At 46.2% G+C, this 27,262-nt stretch overlaps 1 protein-coding gene across 1 annotated transcript in view; it reads left to right on the top strand.

Moving 5' to 3' along the window:
• ADSS1 (adenylosuccinate synthase 1) overlaps window positions 1-27,262 on the top strand; it is a 76,566-nt gene that overhangs the window by 20,789 nt on the left and 28,515 nt on the right. Inside the window, exons 2-5 of the mRNA XM_056545471.1 lie at window positions 4,678-4,780; window positions 16,884-16,946; window positions 24,782-24,832; window positions 24,949-25,015. Coding sequence (XP_056401446.1) covers window positions 4,678-4,780; window positions 16,884-16,946; window positions 24,782-24,832; window positions 24,949-25,015 — 284 coding nt within the window. The remainder of the gene's footprint in view (window positions 1-4,677; window positions 4,781-16,883; window positions 16,947-24,781; window positions 24,833-24,948; window positions 25,016-27,262) is intronic.

Here is a 27,262-nt window from a genome sequence, read left to right as displayed (position 1 = left end):
AAATGTGGGCGACTTCAACCTAATGTTGGGGAACTATACTGCCAACCTAATGTGGGGGAACTACAACTTAATGTGGGGGGAACATACTGCCAACCAAATGTGGGGGAACTACAACCTTATGTGGGGGAACATACTGCTAACCTAATGTAGGTGAACTATACTGCCAACCTAATGTGGGGGAACTACAACCCAATGTGGGGGAACATACTGCCTACCTAATGTGGGGGAACTACAACCTAATGTGGGGGAACTATACTGCCAACCTAATGGGGGGGAACTATACTGTTTACTTAATGTGGGGGAACTACAACTTAATGTGGGGGAACATACTGCCAACCTAATGTTGGGGAACTACAACCTTATGTGGGGGAACATACTGCTAACCTAATGTGGGTGAACTATACTGCCAACCCAATGTGGGGGAATATACTTCCAACTAAATTGTGGGGGAACATACTGCCTACCTAATGTGGGGGAAATGCAACCTAATGTGGGGGAACTACAACCTAATGTGGGGGAACATACTGCCAACTAAATGTGGGAGACTACAACCTAATGTGGGGGAACTATACTGCCTACCTAATGTGGGGGAACTACAACTTAATGTGGGGCAACATACTGCCAACCTAATGTGGGGGACCTACAACCTTATGTGGGGGAACATGCTGCTAACCTAATGTGGGGGAACTATACTGCCAACCTAATGTGGGGGAACTACAACCCAATGTGGGGGAAATATACTGCCTACATAATGTGGGGGAACTACAACCTAATGTGGGGGAACTATACTGCCAAACTAATGTGGGGGAACTACTACCTAATGTGGGGGAACTATACTGCCAACCTAATGTGGGGGGAACTATGCTGACAACCTAATGTGGGGGAACTATACTGCCTACATAATGTGGGGGAACTACAACCTAATGGGGGGAAACTATACTGCCAAACTAATGTGGGGGAACTACTACCTAATGTGGGGGAACTATACTGCCAACCTAATGTGGGGGGAACTATGCTGACAACCTAATGTGGGGGAACTATACTGCCAACCTACTGTGAGGGAACTGCACTGCTAACCTAATGTGGGGGGAACTATACTGCCAACCTAATGTGGGGGGACTATGCTGCTAACCTAATGTGGGGGAACTATGATGCCAACCTAATGTGGGGGAACTATACAAAAATATAAAATCTTACTATTCTGATCCCTATAACGCTTTTATTTTTCTGTATATGGGGATGTATGAGGATCATTTTTTGCGCTGTGATTTGTAGTTTTCATCTGTACCATTTTTGTTTTGATGGGACTTTTCAATTGCTTTTTAGATATTTTTTCTGATATTTGAAGTGACAAAAAATGTGTAAATCTGGTTAGTGCACTATTATGACTTTTGGGGACCCACTTTTGATTTTGCCCAGGGCCACGCTAATCCTAAAACTGGCCCTGAGCAGACATATAGATCTGTGCTGCATATTGTTTATAAAGTTATAAAAGAAAACTTACCCCTAAGTTGTATACTCCAAATATAGTGTGAACAGAGCCTAAAAACACTGTTAAAACAATTGGTATGGGTTGACACGTGGCGTGTTTAGTTGCAGAAATGTCTTTGACTGTCCCTTTCATCTAAAAGAAGAACTTGCAGAAACCCATGTGTTTTCCCTCTGAACGTAACTGATTTTAGTGGCAAAAATTTCCTCTGCATAATGTGCCACATGTGAATTCACCCCTAGGGCGAAACCTGTGTCTGTCTTGTGTTTGCAGTATAGTCACCACTATGATTTTCCTGTTAATTGTTGGCAGCAATGACAGAACCCCTGATTGTTTGCCAGTGTAATCCCTAACCTCAGGTGGCAACTATCCTTTGGCAATTTTATCCTTGACTGGAGTGCAGCGCATACTGTCTAGCTCAGTGACAGTAAAAGGGGTATTCCTGGATTTTTTTTTTATTTGACTATGATACAGAGGCTATGGAATTAGTGTAGTTTAGAGAATAGTGTCTGTACCTGTGTTTGATGGCTGGTTTCGCAATTCTTATGTAATCTTTGCCCCGATGTTCATTTTTAGCAGCATACAAATTGAGTGTTGTCTTGGGTCTTTCTCTGGTTCCAGTGCACCTGAGACATTACATCACTAGTCAGGTGTTGAAAGGGAGCATGGCAGTGCTTCAAAGGGTGGAGTTAGATGCAAAGATGGGCACCACCTGACACCATGTATGTTAGGATTCGGCAGGCTGGATGTGGATACTCTGTGTCAGCGAGGGACTGGCGTGGACCGTACCGGTGGACCGGGTCTAAGCTGCTACTGGTATTCACCAGAGCCCGCCACAAAGCGGGATGGTCTTACTGCGGCGGTAGCAACCAGGTCGTATCCACCGGTAACGGCTCAACCTCGCTGACTGCTGAGAAGACGTGGGACAGAAGGACTAGACAGAGGCAAGGTCAGACGTAGCAGAAGGTCAGGGCAGGCGGCAAGGTTCGTAGTCAATGGTAACGGCAGAAGGTCTGGAAACACTGGTAAGGCAATCACAGGAAACGCTTTCATTAGGCACAAGGGCAACAAGATCCGGCAATGCTGGGAAGGGGAAGTGAGGTTATAAAGGTGTGGAGCAGGTGGGAGCTAATTACACTGATTGGGCCAGGCACCAATTAGTGGTGCACTGGCCCTTTAAATCTTAGAGAGCTGGCGCGCGCGCCCTAGAGAGCGGAGCCCCGCGTGCCAGGACGTGACAGCCGGGGACCGGGACAGGTAAGTGGATTGGGATGCGATCCACGAGCGGGCGCGTCCTGCTATGCGAATCACATCCCCGTCGGCAGTGTCAGTGCAGCGCTCCCGGTCAGCGGGTTTGACCGGAGCGCTGCAGAGAGGAGAACGCCGCGAGTGCTCCGGGGAGGAGCAGGGACCCGGAGCGCTCGGTGTAACAGTACACCCCCCCCCCCCCCCCCTAGGTCTCCTCCTCTTGAGCGATTCTTGAGTTTCCTTCCGTATGACAGAGAAATCCTGGGCAACTACATCAATGGCAGGCAATCCAGAAGAAGTGGGAATGGGGAGGGGGGGGCGGGGGGTGAAGCTTGCCACAGGGCAAAGTGTTACCAAAGCGTATTCGCCTACAGAAGAACTTCCTTGGACCAGGTTCAGCAAAGCAGTCTCGGCAGAGGAGGCCCGGGCTGGCTCCTCGAAGACACTACAGACTTCAGCGAAGAAGGACTGGACAGTGGCTGTGGCAGGATCATTGCGGACCCAGAGCGGTGTGGCCCACGACAAGGCCTTTCCAGACAAAAGACTCACTACGAACGCCACCTTAGACCGTTCTGTAGGAAATTGGTCCGACAACATCTCCAAATGTAGGGAACATTGAGACAGGAAACCACGGCAGAGTTTAGAGTCCCCATCAAATTTGTCCGGCAGGGACAAGTGGAGGTTAGGAGTGGCCACTTGCTGCGGAGGAGATGGTTGCTGCTGTAGCTGTGACAGAAGTTGCTGCGCTCCTGGTCAGCGGGTCTGACCGGAGCACTGCAGAGAGGAGAACGCCGCGAGCGCTCCGGGGAGGAGCAAGGACCCGGAGCGCTCGGCGTAAAAAATGTAAATATATACTGGGTGCAAACAGCTTCTATAACATAATACAAAAGGACTAGAGAAGAAAGCTAGCAACCAAAGAGATGCACACCATGAGTAAAAATGTATGAATGTACAAATAACTTTATTAATGACACATATTAACGCTACCAAAAATGGAGAGCATACAAACGATTAAAAACATTTTAGAAACCATGTCATACTGGCGGAGGAGTGTAATCCCTCTAAGCGCCCCCCCCCCCCCCCCCCCCACACACACACACAAAGAGAAGCAAATAACCCCTAAAAACAAATGAAGGCAGTCCCAACCCACAATACACAACATAAATAATAGAACTTAGAAATATGGGTCACTGATAAATTACAATATAATTCAGACCTGAAAATATCCACAATAACAGAAAATAGATACCCCATATAAATAATGCCAATTCTAGACCAATTGTATATAAGGTGCAAGGGTGTAAGTGAGTATAGGCATAAATACTAAGTGATGTCAGTCTGTATCAATAGAATAGTTACCGCTCAGGAACCCAAATATGTGGCTGTAAATGTTGGGACTGCCTACATCCCTGTGTGGGGGAGAAAAGACCCCACGCGTTCCGTCTCCAGCAAAGGAGGCTTCCACAGGAGTCAATGGGTGGGGTGACTGCTGAGTAGGAGGCAGATCATTCTCCACAGGGCTGCAGGGAATTGTAGTATCAAGCCCAGCACTCATGGAAGGGAGCCTAGCTGTGCTGTAATAGGTAGGGTGGTTGATGTGTAAGAGGGAGAAAAGTCATCTCCCACATAGAAACAAGGGATCCTGGGGATTGTAGTTGGAGATAGGGAACACGAACAGGAAATAGCCAGTTCACACAAACGAGCCAATAGTGTTATGGGGGACTCAGGACACAGTCATTTACCACCAACACAAGCATGGATCCTTTCTTAGCATGTCCATTACTGTCTGGCAGCCAAGTAAGTGCTAAAGTCACCATATGTTGGATAACCCCTTTTAATAAATTGCAAGCCTGCTGGAATATGATTTTTCATGCTGTATAGATAATCCCTATAGTAAGTACTTTATCATTAACATACGGTTTTCTTATCTTCTTCTAAAGGGAGGAAACAATGCAGGACACACTGTTGTGGTAGAAGGAAAAGAATATGATTTCCATCTCCTTCCAAGTGGCATTATTAATCCCAAAGCAATTTCCCTTATTGGTAAGTGCATTCCTATAATGTATGAATGGGCTTGGATCTAATGAGGATTTTTCTTATTTTTAAAGAAGATATTTTTACTTGTGTGCTGCAAATCTGGATGCTGGACCTGTAAGGTTTATCCATATAATGTTCATTGTATATGGTTAAAGTCAAGTTCATATAGATTAGTGACATCACAAGAGCTAATGCTCAGTGGAATTTGTAAATCTACATGTAAGCATTTTTTTTTTTCATAAAAACGGTCCAATGAATTGTATACAGTATAAAGTGGTATATGCTAATGTTTCCAAACCAGCGTGCCTCCAGTTGTTGCAAAATTACAACTTCCAGCACGCCCTGACAGCCTTTGGCTGTCCGGGCATGCTGGGAGTTGTAGTTTTGCAACAGCTGGAGACACCCTGGTTAAAAAAACAAAACACTATTTCCATTACAAATACACTCATAAATTCCTTTTAATACAATGACACCTAGTGGTCAAAAGATGAATAGCACTATTTGTTTTACAACCTAATGAATACCTATCCCAAAGCACCCTATGAATACATATCACAAAGTCTTGCAACTATTTTCCTGCGGGTGTCGAACCTTACCGGGAGGCAACATATAGTAAACCACAGGTTGGTATCTTACACTTCATTTCAGATAATATCTTTACTTTCAAATGCTTTTTCCCCTAAAATGAAAATTGTTCCTTCCCTGGGTTGGCCCGTCACAATCCCTAAAATCCCATCCCACCACAGGTCCTACATGTTAACATGAGCTAATATTCTAGTCCCCATCCTACCTCTTTCCAATACTGGTTAACTCTTCATTTCCAGCAGGATTGTTCTAAGGCACATTTTAAATATGGCGCCATATGGGTAAATTTTCTGTCATTCACTTTTCATTTGGAGACCATTGGCTGTCTAGGTCAGAATTGTCAGAAATATAGTTGACCTTGCCCTTTTGGGTAAATGGAGGGCTCTGAGGACCTCACACTTTCTCTGGTCCCTTCCATCACCAACAGGGTTTCTGTGACATCAAACCTCATTTGAGGGAACTCTTATTTATTCACCATAAGCTCTCTCACATGGTAAGTAAGCTTTGTCACCTGTTCACTCTGGTGCTGCACTGCGCCGGGTCCGTTGCTGCCATGGCACCGTGTCTGTGGGGAGGTGCAGCCCAGGGTCTGGTTTGGGCGGCACTGGGGCTGCTTTGGCAGTGGGTCATTCCTTCCGTGGGCACTGGTGTTGCAGCGGTGGCGGTCACTGCTCAGTGCAGCGCCATTTTATGCTAGGGATGTTAGGGACCCACTACTTACAGGTGGCCGTGACGTGGCTAGCAGGCTTGCACTTCATGATCATTAACCCGTTAAGGACCCAGAGTGTACCGGGCACACCGTGCAAACCCCATGGGGGTCCTGAGTGAAACCCCCCCCCATGTCAGCGATCGCTGCAAATCACAGATCAATACAGAGCGGCGATTTGCGGCGATTCTGACGAATCAGGACCACAGGACCACAGGGTGCAGCGGTGTAGGTGGAGAGGGCAAGATGGTATTAACCCTAGGGGCAAGGTGTTGTTAACCCCTCATGTTCCTGATGCCAGAGTTGTTTTTGGATACCGGAACAACACAAACGATATCTCCGCTATTCCAATGGCTAGGTAGTGAAAGGAGAGTCCACAACCAGTAATGGTTTAACGGAGGCTTTACTGAGTTAAGATAGATGGTATTATCTTCACAGGTAGGCCAGATTCCCAGAGTGGTGGCCAGGAACATAGAAGGACCTCGCAGCTTGCTGGGACCAATTAGACTGGTAATAGACTTAAGATCATAGGTGTCAAACATGCGGCCCGCAGGTCGCCTGCGGCCCACAATGAATATATTTGCGGCCCGGACATCCCTGTGTCCCGAAAGATGTTTTCGGGACACAGGGATGCCCCTGTCAACTCTCTGCGGCCCCGCATCAAGTTTAAAAGTGAGTGAGCCCATAGCAACGGAGGCGCGGAGGAACGGAACATGGAGGTGGAAGACGCGTGCTAGCCAGCATGGTATGTGACCAGCGTCACGTCAGCATTGGTACTCTCACCACCGCTCCTCTGGTCCCGGGACCTACTGCTATGGCCGGACCGGAGGAGTGGTGGTCAGAGCACTGAAGTGGGGCAGAACACAGGCATACAGCCTCCAGCTATACACTATAAATGGCTGGAGACTGTATTTCTGTGGGGGGACATACTGCACCTAATGTGGGGGGAACTATACTGCACCTAATGTCGGGGGAACTATACTGCACCTAATGTGGGGGAACTGTACTGCACCTAATGTGGGGAACTATACTGCACCTAATGTGGGGAACTATACTGCCAACCTAATGTGGGGAACTATACTGCACCTAATGTGGGGAACTATACTGCACCTAATGTGGGGGAACTGTACTGCACCTAATGTGGGGGAAAATATACTGCACCTAATGTGGGGGACTATACTACACCTAATGTTGGGAACTATACTGCACCTAATGTGGGGGAACTATACTGCACCTAATGTGGAGGAACTATACTGCACCTAATGTGGAGAACTATACTGCAGCTAATGTGGGGAACTATACTGCACCTAATGTGGGGGAACTGCACTGCACCTAATGTGGGAGACTATACTGCACCTAATGTGGGGGAAACTATACTGCACCCAATGTGGAGGAACTGTACTGCACTTAATGTGGAGAACTATACTTCACCTAATGTGGGGAACTATACTGCACCTAATGTGGGGAACTATACTGCACCTAATGTGGGGGAACTCTTCTGCACCTAATGTGGATAACTATACTGCACCTAATGTGGAGAACTGTACTGCACCTAATGTGGGGAACTATACTCCACCTAATGTGGGGAACTATACTGCACCTAATGTGGAGAACTGTACTGCACCTAATGTGGGGAACTATACTCCACCTGATGTGGATAACTATACTGCACCTAATGTGGGGGAACTGTACTGCACCTAATGTGGGGGAAACTATACTGCACCTAATGTGGGGGAACTATACTACACCTAATGTGGGGAACTATGAGTGAGTCCATAGCAACGGAGGCGCGGAGGAACGGAACATGGAGGTGGAAGACGCGTGCTAGCCAGCATGGTATGTGACCAGCGTCACGTCAGCATTGGTACTCTCACCACCGCTCCTCTGGTCCCGGGACCTACTGCTATGGCCGGACCGGAGGAGTGGTGGTCAGAGCACTGAAGTGGGGCAGAACACAGGCATACAGCCTCCAGCTATACACTATAAATGGCTGGAGACTGTATTTCTGTGGGGGGACATACTGCACCTAATGTGGGGGGAACTATACTGCACCTAATGTCGGGGGAACTATACTGCACCTAATGTGGGGGAACTGTACTGCACCTAATGTGGGGAACTATACTGCACCTAATGTGGGGAACTATACTGCCAACCTAATGTGGGGAACTATACTGCACCTAATGTGGGGAACTATACTGCACCTAATGTGAGGGAACTGTACTGCACCTAATGTGGGGGAAAATATACTGCACCTAATGTGGGGGACTATACTACACCTAATGTTGGGAACTATACTGCACCTAATGTGGGGGAACTATACTGCACCTAATGTGGAGGAACTATACTGCACCTAATGTGGAGAACTATACTGCAGCTAATGTGGGGAACTATACTGCACCTAATGTGGGGGAACTGCACTGCACCTAATGTGGGAGACTATACTGCACCTAATGTGGGGGAAACTATACTGCACCCAATGTGGAGGAACTGTACTGCACTTAATGTGGAGAACTATACTTCACCTAATGTGGGGAACTATACTGCACCTAATGTGGGGAACTATACTGCACCTAATGTGGGGGAACTCTTCTGCACCTAATGTGGATAACTATACTGCACCTAATGTGGAGAACTGTACTGCACCTAATGTGGGGAACTATACTCCACCTAATGTGGGGAACTATACTGCACCTAATGTGTAGAACTGTACTGCACCTAATGTGGGGAACTATACTCCACCTGATGTGGATAACTATACTGCACCTAATGTGGGGGAACTGTACTGCACCTAATGTGGGGGAAACTATACTGCACCTAATGTGGGGGAACTATACTACACCTAATGTGGGGAACTATACTGCACCTAATGTGATGGAACTATACTGCACCTAATGTGGAGAACTATACTGCCCCTAATGTGGGCAACTATACTGCACCAAATGTGGGGAACTATACTGCACCTAATGTGGGGGAACTGCGCTACACCTAATGTGGGGGAACTATACTGCACCTCATTTGGGGGAACTATACTGCACCTAATGTGGGGGAAACTATACTGCACCTAATGTGGAGGAACTGTACTGCACCTAATGTGGGGGAACTATACTGCACCTAATGTGGGGAACTATACTGCACCTAATGTGGGGGAACTGTACTGCACCTAATGTGGGGGAACTGTACTGTACCTAATGTGGGGGGAACTGTACTGCACCTAATGTGGGGGAACTATACTGCACCTAATGTGGGGAACTATACTGCACCTAATGTGGGGGAACTATACTGCACCTCATTTGGGGGAACTATACTGCACCTAATGTGGGGAACTATACTGCACCTAATGTGGGGAACTATACTGCACCTAATGTGGGGGAACTGTACTTCACCTAATGTGGGGGAACTATACTGCACCAAATGTGGGGAACTATACTGCACCTAATGTGGGGTAACTGCACTACACCTAATGTGGGGAAACTATACTGCACCTAATGTGGGGGAAACTATACTGCACCTAATGTGGAGGAACTGTACTGCACCTAATGTGGGGAACTATACTGCACCTAATGTGGGGAACTATACTGCACCTAATGTGGGGAACTATGCTGCACCTAATGTGGGGGAACTGTACTGCACCTAATGTGGGGGAACTGTACTGTACCTAATGTGGGGGAACTATACTGCACCTAATGTGGGGAACTATACTGCACCTAATGTGGGGGAACTATACTGCACCTAATGTGGAGAACTATACTGCACCTAATGTGGGGAACTATACTGCACCTAATGTGGGGGAACTGCACTACACCTAATGTGGGGGAACTATACTGCACCTCATTTGGGGGAACTATACTGCACCTAATGTGGGGGAAACTATACTGCACCTAATGTGGAGGAACTGTACTGCACCTAATGTGGGGGAACTATACTGCACCTAATGTGGGGGAACTGTACTGCACCTAATGTGGGGAACTATACTGCACCTAATGTGGGGGAACTATACTGCACCTAATGTGGAGAACTATACTGCACCTAATGTGGGGAACTATACTGCACCTAATGTGGGGAACTATGCTGCACCTAATGTGGGGGAACTGTACTGCACCTAATGTGGGGGAACTGTACTGTACCTAATGTGGGGGAACTATACTGCACCTAATGTGGGGAACTATACTGCACCTAATGTGGGGGAACTATACTGCACCTAATGTGGAGAACTATACTGCACCTAATGTGGGGAACTATACTGCACCTAATGTGGGGGAACTGCACTACACCTAATGTGGGGGAACTATACTGCACCTCATTTGGGGGAACTATACTGCACCTAATGTGGGGGAAACTATACTGCACCTAATGTGGAGGAACTGTACTGCACCTAATGTGGGGGAACTATACTGCACCTAATGTGGGGGAACTGTACTGTACCTAATGTGGGGGGAACTGTACTGCACCTAATGTGGGGGAACTATACTGCACCTAATGTGGGGAACTATACTGCACCTAATGTGGGGGAACTATACTGCACCTAATGTGGAGAACTATACTGCACCTAATGTGGGGAACTATACTGCACCTAATGTGGGGGACTATACTGCACCTAATGTGGGGGAACTGTACTGCACCTAATGTGGGGGAACTGTACTGTACCTAATGTGGGGGCAACTGTACTGCACCTAATGTGGGGAACTATACTGCACCTAATGTGAGGAACTGTACTGCACCTAATGTGGAGAACTATACTGCACCTAATGTGGGGCACTATACTGCACCTAATGTGGGGGACTATACTGCACCTAATGTAGGGGAACTGTACTGCATACTGCACCTAATGTGGGGGAACTGTACTGTACCTAATGTGGGGGGAACTGTACTGCACATAATGTGGGGGAACTATACTGCACCTAATGTGGGGAACTATACTGCATCTAATGTGGGGGAACTATACTGCACCTAATGTGGAGAACTCTACTGCATCTAATGTGGGGAACTATACTGCACCTAATGTGGAGAACTATGCTGCACCTAATGTGGAGAACTATACTGCACCTAATGTGGGGGAACTGTACTGCACCTAATGTGGGGAACTATACTGCACCTAATGTGGGGGAACTGTACTGCACCTAATGTGGGGGGAACTATACTGCACCTAATGTGGAGAACTATACTGCACCTAATGTGGGGAACTATACTGCACCTAATGTGGGGGACTGTACTGCACCTAATGTGGGGGAACTGTACTGCACCTAATGTGGGGGAACTGTACTGTACCTAATGTGGGGGGAACTATACTGCACCTAATGTGGGGGAACTATACTGCACCTAATGTGGGGAACTATACTGCATCTAATGTGGGGGAACTATACTGCACCTAATGTGGAGAACTCTACTGCATCTAATGTGGGGAACTATACTGCACCTAAGGCGGGGGAACTATACTGCACCTAATGTGGAGAAGTATACTGCACCTAATGTGGGGAACTATACTGCACCTAATGTGGGGAACTCTACTGCACCTAACGTGGGGGAACTCTTCTGCACCTAATGTGGATAACTATGCCGCACCTAATGTGGAGAACTATACTGCACCTAATGTGGGGGAACTGTACTGCACCTAATGTGGGGAACTATACTGCACCTAATGTGGGGGAACTGTACTGCACCTAATGTGGGGGGAACTATACTGCACCTAATGTGGGGGAACTATACTACACCTAATGTTGGGAACTATACTGCACCTAATGTGGGGGAACTATACTGCACCTAATGTGGAGGAACTATACTGCACCTAATGTGGAGAACTATACTGCACCTAATGTGGGCAACTATACTGCACCAAATGTGGGGAACTATACTGCACCTAATGTGGGGGAACTGCACTGCACCTAATGTGGGGGACTATACTGCACCTAATGTGGGGGAACTATACTGCACCTCATTTGGGGGAACTATACTGCACCTAATGTTGGGAACTATACTGCACCTAATGTGGTGGGGGAACTATACTACACCTAATGTGGGGAACTATATTGCACCTAATGTGGGGGAACTATACTGCACTTAATGTGGGGGGAAACTATACTGCACCTAATGTGGGGGAAACTATACTGCACCTAATGTGGGGGAACTGTACTGCACCTAATGTGGGGGAACTGTACTGCACCTAATGTGGGGGAACTGTACTGCACCTAATGTGGGGGAACTGTACTGTGCCTAATGTGTGGAACTATGCTGCACCTAATGTGGGGGAAACTATACTGCACCTAATGTGGGGGAACTGTACTGCACCTAATGTGGGGAACTATACTGCACCTAATGTGGGGGGGAACTATACTGCACCTAATGTGGGGGAACTATACTGCACCTATTGTGGGGAACTATACTTCACCTAATGTGGGGGAAGCTATACTGCACCTAATGTGGGGGAACTGTACTGCACCTAATGTAGGGGAACTGTACTGCACCTAATGTGGGGGAACTGTACTGCACCTAATGTGGGGGAACTGTACTGTGCCTAATGTGTGGAACTATGCTGCACCTAATGTGGGGGAAACTATACTGCACCTAATGTGGGGGAACTGTACTGCACCTAATGTGGGGAACTATACTGCACCTAATGTGGGGGAGAACTAAACTGCACCTAATGTGGGGGAAACTATACTGCACCTAATGTGAGGGAACTGTACTGCACCTAATGTGGGGGATCTATACTACACCAAATGTGGGGAACTATACTGCACCCAATGTGGGGGAAAAACATAATGAAGTGCTCCGTCTTCCAGGCAACCTTAATCTGGCCCTGGCTGCAGGCGACACCCAGGTCACTACCACTGGCACGGCTCGACCATTCAGGCGGCTGAGGAGATGTGAGGCACAGGAGGGATAAGGCAGCTCAGTAGCGTAGTCTAGACGTAGCAGGAGGTCAGTAGGAAGGCGGCAGAGGAGCATGGTCGAGTCACAAAGCAAATGCTTTCTGTTAGGCTCAAGGCAACAAAGATCTGGCAGGAAACTGAGGAGGGTGGAGGAATTTATAAATGAGCCACAGGTGGATACACTAATGAGCATACTGGCCCTTTTAATCTTAAAGCTCCGGCGCGCGCTTTAGGGGACGGGGACACACGCGCCAGAGCAGAGAAGCAGAGGCGGAGGCAGGAGAAACACCCGGAGAGTGACAGACTGGGGCTACAGCAGGTAAGGGGACCATATACTCATGGCCAGCGTGTGCGGCCGGAGCGCATAACATAACACCTTTGGCAACAAAAGTGACTACAACCCTAAGTGGAAATGTCCAAATTGTTTTCCAGCACTGACTTCAGCCTCTTGGGAATGGAGTTACAGGTTTCCACTGAGGTCTTCTTCCACTCCTCCATGATGAAATCACTGAGCTGGTGGAAGTTAGAGACCTTTCGCTCCCCCACCTTGCGTTTAAGGATACCCCATAGATGCTCCATAGGGTTTAGGTCTGGAGACATGCTTGGCCAGTCCATCATCTTTAGCCTCAGCTTCTTTAGTAGGGCAGTGGTCTACTTGGAGGTGTTTGGGGTCATTATCATGTTTGAATACTGCCCTGCAGCCCAGTCTCTGAAGGGAGGGGATCATGCTCTGCTTCAGTATGTTACAGTACATGTTGGCATTTATGGTTCCCTCAATGATCTGTATCTCCCCAGTCATAGCAGCACTTATGCAGCCCCAGACCATCACACTCGCATCATCATGTTTGACTGTAGGCAAGACACACATGTCTTTGTACTCCTCACCTGGTTGCCGCCACACACCCTTCACACTATCTGAACAAAAAGGGTTTATTTTGGTTGCATCGGACCAAAGGACATGGTTCCAGTAATCCATGTCCTCAGTCTGTTTGTCTTCAGAAAACTGTTTGCGGGCTTTCTGGTGCATTATCCTTACCAATAGGCTTCCTTCATGGATGACAGCCATGCAGACCAATTTCTTGCAGTGTGCGGTGTATGGTCTGAACACTGACAGGCTGGCCACCCTCCCCTTCAACCTCTTCAACAATGTCGGCAGCAATCATACGTCTATTACACAAAAACAACCTCTGGATATGACGCTGAGCACATGCACTCAACTTCTTTAATTGATCATGTTGAAGCCTGTTCTGAGTGGAGCCTGTTATATTAAAGTTATAATAAAATATTTGAGGGTGTACTCACTCATGTGAGATACTGTAAATCGCACTGGGAGGAAGATCAAGGTTTATCCTCCAAACTACAGTTAGACAGCCTGGTTGAGTTTACACACAAGTCTTTTATTTAGAGCTCTTGGTACTATGTTCCCTCCAGACTCCCTCCAAATGTTTCCCCAATCCTCTCCACTATGTACAATTTGTAAAAGTGGTGATACTGCAATATAGTGAATTAATAGAACCTTCATGCCGAGTTAATACTAATTCTGATTTCCTACTAAATGCTGCCAGGAATTCCAAATAATACTACAATACACTGCTTAAATATTACCTTCATACAATATCCAAATAATACAACCATACTGTATAGTATCTACATAACACTGTCACATATTTCCCACACAATACTGCCATTCAGTTTGATCTGCCATACAACACCTAAATAATGCCTTTATACACTATCCCAATAACACTACTATATAGTGCCAACATAACACTGCTACATATTGTTACGCCGAGCGCTCCGGGTCCCTGCTCCTCCCCGGAGCGCTCACGGCGTCTCTCTCCCTGCAGCGCCCCGGTCGGTCCCGCTGACCGGGAGCGCTGCACTGACATGGCCGTCGGGGATGCGATTCGCACAGCAGGACGCGCCCGCTCGCGAATCGCATCCCAAGTCACTTACCCGTCCCGGTCCCCTGCTGTCATGTGCTGGCGCGCGCGGCTCCGCTCTCTAGGGCGTGCGCGCCAGCTCTCTGAGACTTAAAGGGCCAGTGCACCAATGATTGGTGCCTGGCCCAATTAGCTTAATTGGCTTCCACCTGCTCCCTGGCTATATCACATCACTTCCCCTGCACTCCCTGGCCGGATCTTGTTGCCATTGTGCCAGTGAAAGCGTTTCCTTGTGTGTTCCTAGCCTGTGTTCCAGACCTCCTGCCGTTGCCCCTGACTACGATCCTTGCTGCCTGCCCTGACCTTCTGCTACGTCCGACCTTGCTCTTGTCTACTCCCTTGTACCGCGCCTATCTTCAGCAGTCAGAGAGGTTGAGCCGTTGCTGGTGGATACGACCTGGTTGCTACCGCCGCTGCAAGACCATCCCGCTTTGCGGCGGGCTCTGGTGAATACCAGTAGCAACTTAGAACCGGTCCACCAGCACGGTCCACGCCAATCCCTCTCTGGCACAGAGGATCCACCTCCAGCCAGACGAATCGTGACACATATTTACCATATGGTAAGCACATAACAGTGCCATATATTCCCCGCACAACACTGCTATTGTAGTCAAAGAGGCTACCTACAGACACCAAGGGAAAGATTATTGCATACAGATTTATTGAGCTACCAATGAGTGGGAATGAGACCCACTTCAAGTTGTGCTCTGGGGCCATTAGTTTTTTTGAGGATAGATATAGTAATTATGGAGATGATAGAAAAGTATATGATAGATAAATATAGATTAATAGAGAATGATAGATATAGAGATGATAGATTATTATTAAATAGATAGATAGATAGATATGAGATAGATAGATAGATAGATAGATAGATAGATAGATATGAGATAGGTATTTAGATAGATAGATAGATATCCAAAGTCGATTTTTAGGCAGCACACCAGTTCAAGTTCAACTAAAGTGCGGTTTTATTTTCCCACATCTACTGTCTACCCCGGTGTGCTGTCTCCGTGCTTTGTTGTGTAGATAGATAGATAGATAGATAGATATGAGATAGATAGATAGATAGATAGATAGATATGAGATAGATAGATAGATAGATAGATAGATAGATGGATATGAGTTAGATATGATATAGAAAAATAGATATAAGATAGATAGATATGAGATAGATATAAGATAGATAGATAGATAGATAAGGTAGTAGAGTAACCTTCAATACTATTGTACGTTCATGTGCAAATCTAGGCTGACAGCCCCCATTCAGTCAGTGGTTCCCATCCGGTAGCCCTCCGGCCCTCGCTGTACTATTCCATTATTACAGTCAGTTGCAGAGTTTTCTGCTCAATCAAACAATCAGGAAACAAAGCTCCTACATTCCTGTTAATTCATCTATAAAATATCCGCACGCCAAAAAAAAAAAGGCTAAATGATATAAAAGAAAAAACATAAAAACAGCTAAATAAATTGGTTGTTTTGTAGGGTTTATGCACAACCCCAAGTACGAAAATAGATCAGCACGGCTCCTGTGAGTGTTATATATTATCTCATTACTTTTATTCTTTTACCTGAATGTACTGGCTGTTTACTTAATGGGATTTTATGGCAAAAAGCACCGAGTTTATCTTGCGCTGGTAGGAGATCTATAAAAACGCCCTTTTAAAATTCCCTAACTGGTCGTATATTCTTGTTTACCGATGACAAATGGAGCCACAGCATATTTCCCCGGTGTCGTATTAATATTGTGCTTTTCCTCCTATCGGACAGGAGTCGGTTTATATACTTTGTAATCTATATCTCTTTTGGGAATTCATGTGCGAGTCTATCTGGAGGAAATGTATTACTTGGCGATGTGCGCTTGGCTCTGAAGTCCATATATTTGTGCAGAGTTGTTTCCGCAGAGTGTAATGCTGTTATATGGCGGTGTCATTGCCCTTCTCAGTTGTACAGATAGAGGTGAAGGATTCTTTCTACATTTTCTAATGCATTTCTGTGCATCCCTACAGGTAATGGGGTTGTCATACATCTGCCGGGACTGTTTGAGGAGGCGGAAAAAAACGAAAAAAAAGGTAAAGATCATTTATCACTATGAAAATACTCTCACTGACATTGAGGTCATGGCTGAGCAGAGATTTTAAAGGAAAATACATTTACTTTGATGGGTTATAAAGTCTTTTAACATGAAGATGTTCCTTTTGTGGATTGTAAATAACGGAGTTTAATCAAGACATCCCCCATCCATATGTTCTACAGAGGGATATGGCTTTCATATTAGGGGCTATGACACCTCTCTATTACACTAAGCAGAGGAATCAACTTGTAAAGAACATCTCTTGTTCTGTTGGACCTGGATTGTCCATGAACTATAAGTTCAGCCATTCATTTGCATGTAATACTACATTTTCCCTGTAGTGGTCGCTGTAGGGGAAATGCATGGCTAGCTGAAGCTTTCCCTTTGGGATAAAGAGAGTATCAGAAGCCTGACCCACTGTGATCAGTGAATCGAGGGGCTGTTTTAACTGAAGGGATCGCACAGGTAATGTCTGTTGCGAATTACTGCTATCTTTTCCACAGCACAGGGTTATGACCTTATACAAGCTTGTTCAGTACTGTACACATGTGAGAGTGGCTTTAAAGGATTTTACATGTGTAATGGACAATGGGTGTGGACCAAGCAGTGTGGCTTAGCCCCCTATTTTTCACCCTTTAAAGGGGTACCCCACTGGCCATTGTTCGGAACGAAATGTTCTGAACACTGTTTTCGTGCTGCAGGGGTCGGCCAAACCCCTCGTGACATCATGGCCACACCCCTCAATGCAAGTCTATGGGAGGGGGCGTGGCAGCCGCCACGCCCCCTCCCATAGACTTGCATTGGGGGGCGTGGTTATGATGTCACGGGAAGCATGGTTGCCCCCTGCAGCAGTAAAACATTTAGTTCTGAATGCTCGCCAATGGTGTAGCCCTTTAAGCCTTTCCTATGAGGATCTGGTCATCACTACAAATTAGTTAGCCGATTGTTACCCCTAATTGTGGTCCCGATGGGGGTGGCAGCTGGCCCAGCAGGCAAAGAGACATCAGTGTGAAGTTCCAAGGGGAAAAGTAAAGACAAGACCATGTATAGGCTGAGGTCTTGGGCTGGCATAGTCACAGTACTTGCATAGTCATAAACAGGCTGCACAGGTCAAAGCAGGCTGCACAGGTTCATCAGGCTATGGCAAAAAAACGGGAGACAAATGTACAAAGGAACAGGTAGAAATGGAGTCAAGTAGGCTGAGGTCATACACTGTAAAGGAACTGTATATGAATAACAACTATATGAATACCTATTGCTCCGGTACCTTATTGAGAATGAGAATGCCTAATAAAGGTTATATATGGGCAAACCTGTGAGCAATAGTACTGACAGCAGTGGGAACAGGAAGGGGAAAAGAGGCACAGACCAGGGCACATCGGGACAAGGTAACCAGGTTGCTTTGTCTGGCGGGAGGAGCCGCACGTTGATAAGAGATATAGGTTTCAGATCAAGCATAGAAACAATTACTCTACCTGCTTCCTTCCTAAAACAACTCCACACGTTAAAGAGTTGTTTATAGTACTGTAGACTAACTCAGTTTTTATATTAGTATGTACAGAATAGTATTATAGTTTAAAGCGTAACTGTCATATCACATAAAAAATAGTGCTTCTATATGTTACTCAATAGGTCATGCAGATGCTTAACATGTCTATTTTTTTGTCTAGCTTCTGTATTTGGTTCGCATATCCCTCTGTTCTGTTGATTGTTACGCCGAGCGCTCCGGGTCCCCGCTCCTCCCCGGAGCGCTCGCTTCACTCCCTCCGCTGCAGCGCTCCGGTCACGTCCTCTGACCCGGGGCGCTGCGATCCCGCTGCCAGCCGGGATGCGATTCGCGATGCGGGTAGCGCCCGCTCGCGATGCGCACCCCGGCTCCCCTACCTGACTCGCTCCCCGTCTGTTCTGTCCCGGCGCGCGCGGCCCCGCTCCCTAGGGCGCGCGCGCGCCGGGTCTCTGCGATTTAAAGGGCCACTGCGCCGCTGATTGGCGCAGTGGTTCCAATTAGGGTTTTCACCTGTGCACTTCCCTATATTACCTCACTTCCCTTGCACTCCCTTGCCGGATCTTGTTGCCTTAGTGCCAGTGAAAGCGTTCCTTGTGTGTTCCTTGCCTGTGTTTCCAGACCTTCTGCCGTTGCCCCTGACTACGATCCTTGCTGCCTGCCCCGACCTTCTGCTACGTCCGACCTTGCTTCTGCCTACTCCCTTGTACCGCGCCTATCTTCAGCAGCCAGAGAGGTGAGCCGTTGCTAGTGGATACGACCTGGTCACTACCGCCGCAGCAAGACCATCCCGCTTTGCGGCGGGCTCTGGTGAAAACCAGTAGTGGCTTAGAACCGGTCCACTAGCACGGTCCACGCCAATCCCTCTCTGGCACAGAGGGTCCACTACCTGCCAGCCGGCATCGTGACAGTAGATCCGGCCATGGATCCCGCTGAAGTTCCTCTGCCAGTTGTCGCTGACCTCACCACGGTGGTCGCCCAGCAGTCACAACAGATAGCGCAACAAGGCCAACAGCTGTCTCAACTGACCGTTATGCTACAACAGTTGCTACCACAGCTTCAGCAGTCATCTCCTCCGCCAGCTCCTGCACCTCCTCCGCAGCGAGTGGCCGCTCCTGGGATACGCTTATCCTTGCCGGATAAATTTGATGGGGACTCTAAGTTTTGCCGTGGCTTTCTTTCCCAATGTTCCCTGCATCTGGAGATGATGTCGGACCTGTTTCCCACTGAAAGGTCTAAGGTGGCTTTCGTAGTCAGTCTTCTGTCCGGAAAAGCCCTGTCATGGGCCACACCGCTCTGGGACCGCAATGACCCCGTCACTGCCTCTGTACACTCCTTCTTCTCGGAAATCCGAAGTGTCTTTGAGGAACCTGCCCGAGCCTCTTCTGCTGAGACTGCCCTGTTGAACCTGGTCCAGGGTAATTCTTCCGTTGGCGAGTATGCCGTACAATTCCGTACACTTGCTTCAGAATTGTCCTGGAATAATGAGGCCCTCTGCGCGACCTTCAAAAAAGGCCTATCCAGCAACATTAAAGATGTTCTGGCCGCACGAGAAATTCCTGCTAATCTACATGAACTTATTCACCTAGCCACTCGCATTGACATGCGTTTTTCTGAAAGGCGTCAGGAACTCCGCCAAGATATGGACTCTGTTCGCACGAGGCGTTTCGTCTCCTCGGCTCCTCTCTCCTCTGGTCCCCTGCAATCTGTTCCTGTGCCTCCCGCCGTGGAGGCTATGCAGGTCGACCGGTCTCGCCTGACACCTCAAGAGAGGACACGACGCCGTATGGAGAACCTCTGCCTGTACTGTGCTAGTACCGAACACTTCCTGAGGGATTGTCCTATCCGTCCTCCCCGCCTGGAAAGACGTACGCTGACTCCGCACAAAGGTGAGACAGTCCTTGATGTCTACTCTGCTTCTCCACGTCTTACTGTGCCTGTGCGGATGTCTGCCTCTGCCTTCTCCTTCTCTACAGTGGCCTTCTTGGACTCTGGATCTGCAGGAAATTTTATTTTGGCCTCTCTCGTCAACAGGTTCAACATCCCGGTGACCAGTCTCGCCAGACCCCTCTACATCAATTGTGTAAATAATGAAAGATTGGACTGTACCATACGTTTCCGCACGGAGCCCCTTCTTATGAGCATCGGATCTCATCATGAGAGGATTGAACTTTTGGTCCTCCCCAATTGCACCTCGGAGATTCTCCTTGGACTTCCCTGGCTTCAACTTCATTCTCCAACCCTGGATTGGTCCACTGGGGAGATCAAGAGTTGGGGGTCCTCTTGTTCCAAGAACTGTCTAAAACCGGTTCCCAGTAACCCTTGCCGTAACTCTGTGGTTCCTCCAGTAACCGGTCTCCCTAAGGCCTATATGGACTTCGCGGATGTTTTCTGCAAAAAACAAGCTGAGACTCTACCTCCTCACAGGCCTTATGATTGCCCTATCGACCTCCTCCCGGGTACTACTCCACCCCGGGGCAGAATTTATCCTCTCTCTGCCCCAGAGACTCTTGCCATGTCCGAATACGTCCAGGAGAATCTAAAAAAGGGCTTTATCCGTAAATCCTCCTCTCCTGCCGGAGCCGGATTTTTCTTTGTGTCCAAAAAAGATGGCTCCCTACGTCCTTGCATTGACTACCGCGGTCTTAATAAAATCACGGTTAAGAACCGCTACCCCTTACCCCTCATCTCTGAACTCTTTGATCGCCTCCAAGGTGCCCACATCTTCACTAAATTGGACTTAAGAGGCGCCTATAACCTCATCCGCATCAGAGAGGGGGACGAGTGGAAAACGGCATTTAACACCAGAGATGGACACTTTGAGTATCTGGTCATGCCCTTTGGACTGTGCAATGCCCCTGCCGTCTTCCAAGACTTTGTCAATGAAATTTTTCGTGATCTGTTATACTCCTGTGTTGTTGTATATCTGGACGATATCCTAATTTTTTCTGCCAATCTAGAAGAACACCGCCAGCATGTCCGTATGGTTCTTCAGAGACTTCGTGACAACCAACTCTATGCCAAAATTGAGAAATGTCTGTTTGAATGCCAATCTCTTCCTTTTCTAGGATATTTGGTCTCTGGCCAGGGACTACAGATGGATCCAGACAAACTCTCTGCCGTCTTAGATTGGCCACGCCCCTCCGGACTCCGTGCTATCCAACGCTTTTTGGGGTTCGCCAATTATTAAAGGCAATTTATTCCACATTTTTCTACCATTGTGGCTCCTATCGTGGCTTTAACCAAAAAAAATGCTGATCCCAAGTCCTGGCCTCCTCAAGCAGAAGACTCCTTTAAACGACTCAAGTCTGCCTTTTCTTCGGCTCCCGTGCTCTCCAGACCTGACCCTTCCAAACCCTTCCTATTGGAGGTTGATGCCTCCTCAGTGGGAGCCGGAGCTGTTCTTCTACAAAAAAATTCTTCCGGGCATGCTGTCACTTGTGGTTTTTTCTCTAGGACCTTCTCTCCAGCGGAGAGGAACTACTCCATCGGGGATCGAGAGCTTCTAGCCATCAAATTAGCACTTGAGGAATGGAGGCATCTGCTGGAGGGATCAAGATTTCCTGTTATTATCTACACCGACCACAAGAACCTCTCCTACCTCCAGTCTGCCCAACGGCTGAATCCTCGCCAGGCCCGGTGGTCTCTGTTCTTTGCCCGATTTAATTTTGAGATTCACTTTCGTCCTGCCGATAAGAACATTAGGGCCGATGCTCTCTCTCGTTCCTCGGATGCCTCAGAAGTTGATCTCCCTCCGCAACACATCATTCCACCTGACTGCCTGATCTCCACTTCTCCTGCCTCCATCAGGCAGACTCCTCCAGGAAAGACCTTTGTTTCTCCACGCCAACGCCTCGGAATCCTCAAATGGGGTCACTCCTCCCATCTCGCAGGTCATGCGGGCATCAAGAAATCTGTGCAACTCATCTCCCGCTTCTATTGGTGGCCGACTCTGGAGACGGATGTTGGGGACTTTGTGCGAGCCTGCACTATCTGTGCCCGGGATAAGACTCCTCGCCAGAAGCCCGCTGGTTTTCTTCATCCTCTGCCTGTCCCCGAACAGCCTTGGTCTCTGATTGGTATGGATTTTATTACTGATTTACCCCCTTCCCGTGGCAACACCGTTATTTGGGTGGTCGTTGATCGATTCTCCAAAATGGCACATTTCATCCCTCTTCCTGGTCTTCCTTCTGCGCCTCAGTTGGCTAAACAATTTTTTGTACACATTTTTCGTCTTCACGGGTTGCCTACGCAGATTGTCTCGGATAGAGGGGTCCAATTCGTGTCTAAATTCTGGAGGGCTCTCTGTAAACAACTCAAGATTAAATTAAATTTTTCCTCTGCATATCATCCCCAGTCCAATGGACAAGTAGAAAGAATTAACCAGATCCTGGGTGATTATTTGCGACATTTTGTTTCCTCCCGCCAGGATGACTGGGCAGATCTCCTTCCATGGGCCGAATTCTCGTATAACTTCAGGGTCTCTGAATCTTCCTCCAAATCCCCTTTTTTCGTGGTGTACGGCCGTCACCCTCTTCCCCCCCTCCCTACCCCCTTGCCCTCTGGTCTGCCCGCTGTGGATGAAATTTCTCGTGACCTTTCCATTATATGGAGAGAGACCCAAAATTCTCTCTTACAGGCTTCTTCACGCATGAAGAGGTTCGCGGATAAGAAAAGAAGAGCTCCCCCCGTTTTTTCCCCTGGAGACAAGGTATGGCTCTCCGCTAAATATGTCCGCTTCCGTGTCCCTAGCTACAAGTTGGGACCACGCTATCTTGGTCCTTTCAAAATTTTGTGTCAAATTAATCCTGTCTCTTATAAACTTCTTCTTCCTCCTTCTCTTCGTATCCCTAATGCCTTTCACGTCTCTCTTCTCAAACCACTCATCCTCAACCGTTTTTCTCCCAAGTCTGTTCCTCCCACTCCTGTTTCCGGCTCCTCGGACGTCTTCTCGGTCAAGGAAATTTTGGCTGCCAAAAAGGTCAGAGGGAAAAATTTTTTTTTAGTAGACTGGGAGGGTTGTGGTCCTGAAGAGAGATCCTGGGAACCTGAGGACAACATCCTTGACAAAAGTCTGCTCCTCAGGTTCTCAGGCTCCAAGAAGAGGGGGAGACCCAAGGGGGGGGGTACTGTTACGCCGAGCGCTCCGGGTCCCCGCTCCTCCCCGGAGCGCTCGCTTCACTCCCTCCGCTGCAGCGCTCCGGTCACGTCCTCTGACCCGGGGCGCTGCGATCCCGCTGCCAGCCGGGATGCGATTCGCGATGCGGGTAGCGCCCGCTCGCGATGCGCACCCCGGCTCCCCTACCTGACTCGCTCCCCGTCTGTTCTGTCCCGGCGCGCGCGGCCCCGCTCCCTAGGGCGCGCGCGCGCCGGGTCTCTGCGATTTAAAGGGCCACTGCGCCGCTGATTGGCGCAGTGGTTCCAATTAGGGTTTTCACCTGTGCACTTCCCTATATTACCTCACTTCCCTTGCACTCCCTTGCCGGATCTTGTTGCCTTAGTGCCAGTGAAAGCGTTCCTTGTGTGTTCCTTGCCTGTGTTTCCAGACCTTCTGCCGTTGCCCCTGACTACGATCCTTGCTGCCTGCCCCGACCTTCTGCTACGTCCGACCTTGCTTCTGCCTACTCCCTTGTACCGCGCCTATCTTCAGCAGCCAGAGAGGTGAGCCGTTGCTAGTGGATACGACCTGGTCACTACCGCCGCAGCAAGACCATCCCGCTTTGCGGCGGGCTCTGGTGAAAACCAGTAGTGGCTTAGAACCGGTCCACTAGCACGGTCCACGCCAATCCCTCTCTGGCACAGAGGGTCCACTACCTGCCAGCCGGCATCGTGACATTGATCACTCATTCTGACCTCTATTGCTCAAGAAGGACCATGTTCGAGACAAGCACTGAGCCCACCTTCACTCACTATGCATTCACTTCCACCCAGAGTCTGCTGTGCTGTTCTGGGTCCTTTCATCCAATCACTGCAGGCTGCTCTGTAACCCCTTCCTCTTTGTTTTCATGCTGCAGTCGGATAGATAGGACAGGAGTGAGCACAGAGAAGTGCTAGTCCTACCCTCACTTCCTGGCCTGTGTTTCAGCTGAGACAAAGATAATGCTGCAGCCAGACAGGATTATGTTCTGGACAGTTTGGGGACCTCTAGTGATCTTTTTATTTATTTTTTTATTTTTTTAAGCCATGATTTCTATAAAAAGGAGATCATATTTTTATGAATTACATTAGAAAGGATAATGTTTTGCCAAGATGTACAACATATAAAAAGTTATTTATTCTGACATTTAATTACAGGAAGTTATTAGCTGTTTTTGGTTGCTTTTCAATAGGTTTAAAAGACTGGGAAAAAAGACTGATTATATCTGACCGAGCTCATATTGGTAAGTACAAGTGCATGTAACAAAGATATAACTATAATTGATATACATATATATATATATATATATATATATATATATATATATATATGACTTTCTGATGTTTGTCCCCTGTACAGTCTGTGACTTTCACCAGGCAGTTGATGGTCTCCAAGAAGTCCAGAGACAAGCTCAAGATGGGAAAAAGTAATTATATTACATCACCTTTGTGCTGTTAGTAATTTTCTTATAGCTTGTGCTTCAAACAACATAATATATCTCAAAAATAGATAAATTACTACATACAATATAACATACTCCTTATAAGACACACCATACAATGTAACACATCATGTACAATATAATATAATCCATACAATATAAGACACTCCGTACAACAATATGAGATGCTTTATACAATATCAAATATTTGATACACTCCATACAGTGTAGAAGATTTCAGACAATATGACACACCGTACAAAATAACATAATTCAGACAATATGACACACCGTACAAAATAACATAATTCAGACAATATGACACACCGTATAAAAATAACATAATTCATACAATATGACACACCGTACAAAAATAACATAATTCATACAATATGACACACCGTACAAAATAATATAATTCATACAATATGACACACCGTACAAAAATAACATAATTCATACAATATGACACACCGTACAAAAATAACATAATTCATACAATATGACACACCGTACAAAATAACATAATTCAGGCAATATGACACACCATACAAAAATAACATAATTCATACAATATGACACACCGTACAAAATAACATAATTCATACAATATGACACACCGTACAAAATAACATAATTCAGACAATATGACACACCGTACAAAAATAACATAATTCAGACAATATGACACACCGTACAAAAATAACACAATTCATACAATATGACACACCATACAAAATGACATAATTCATACAATATGACACACCATACAAAATGACATAATTCATACAATATGACACACCATACAAAAATAACATAATTCATACAATATGACACACCATACAAAATGACATAATTCATACAATATGACACACCATACAAAATGACATAATTCATACAATATGACACACCATACAAAATGACATAATTCATACAATATGACACACCATACAAAAATAACATAATTCATACAATAAGACACACCGTACAAACTAACATAATTCAGACAATATGACACACCATAAAAAAATAACATAATTCATACAATATGACACACCGTACAAAATAACATAATTCATACAATATGACACACCATACAAAATAACATAATTCAGACAATATGACACACCATACAAAAATAACATAATTCATACAATATGACACACCGTACAAAATAACATAATTCCGGCAATATGACACACCATACAAAAATAACATAATTCATACAATATGACACACCATACAAAATAACATAATTCAGACAATATGACACACTGTACAAAAATAACATAATTCCGGCAATATGACACACCATACAAAAATAACATAATTCATACAATATGACACACCATACAAAAATAACATAATTCATACAATATGACACACCGTACAAAATAACATAATTCCGGCAATATGACACACCATACAAAAATAACATAATTTATACAATATGACACACCGTACAAAATAATATAATTCAGACAATATGACACACCATAAAAAAATAACATAATTCATACAATATGACACACCGTACAAAATAACATAATTCATACAATATGACACACCGTACAAAATAACATAATTCAGACAATATGACACACCGTACAGAAATAACATAATTCAGACAATATGACACACCGTACAAAATAACATAATTCATACAATATGACACACCATACAAAAATAACATAATTCATACAATATGACACACCGTACAAAATAACATAATTCATACAATATGACACACTGTACAAAATAACATAATTCAGGCAATATGACACACCATACAAAAATAACATAATTCATACAATATGACACACCGTACAAAATAACATAATTCATACAATATGACACACCGTACAAAATAACATAATTCAGACAATATGACACACCATACAAAAATAACATAATTCATACAATATGACACACCATACAAAAATAACATAATTCATACAATATGACACACCGTACAAAATAACATAATTCAGACAATATGACACACCGTACAAAATAACATAATTCAGACAATATGACACACCATACAAAAATAACACAATTCATACAATATGACACACCGTACAAAATAACATAATTCATACAATATGACACACTGTACAAAATAACATAATTCAGGCAATATGACACACCATACAAAAATAACACAATTCAGACAATATGACACACCATACAAAAATAACACAATTCATACAATATGACACACCATACAAA

The sequence above is a fragment of the Hyla sarda genome, chromosome 11 (assembly GCF_029499605.1).
Source record: "Hyla sarda isolate aHylSar1 chromosome 11, aHylSar1.hap1, whole genome shotgun sequence".
Lineage (NCBI taxonomy): Eukaryota > Metazoa > Chordata > Amphibia > Anura > Hylidae > Hyla > Hyla sarda.
The sequence above is the reverse complement of the archived record's forward strand: the minus strand, read 5'-3'. Positions and strand labels throughout refer to the sequence as shown.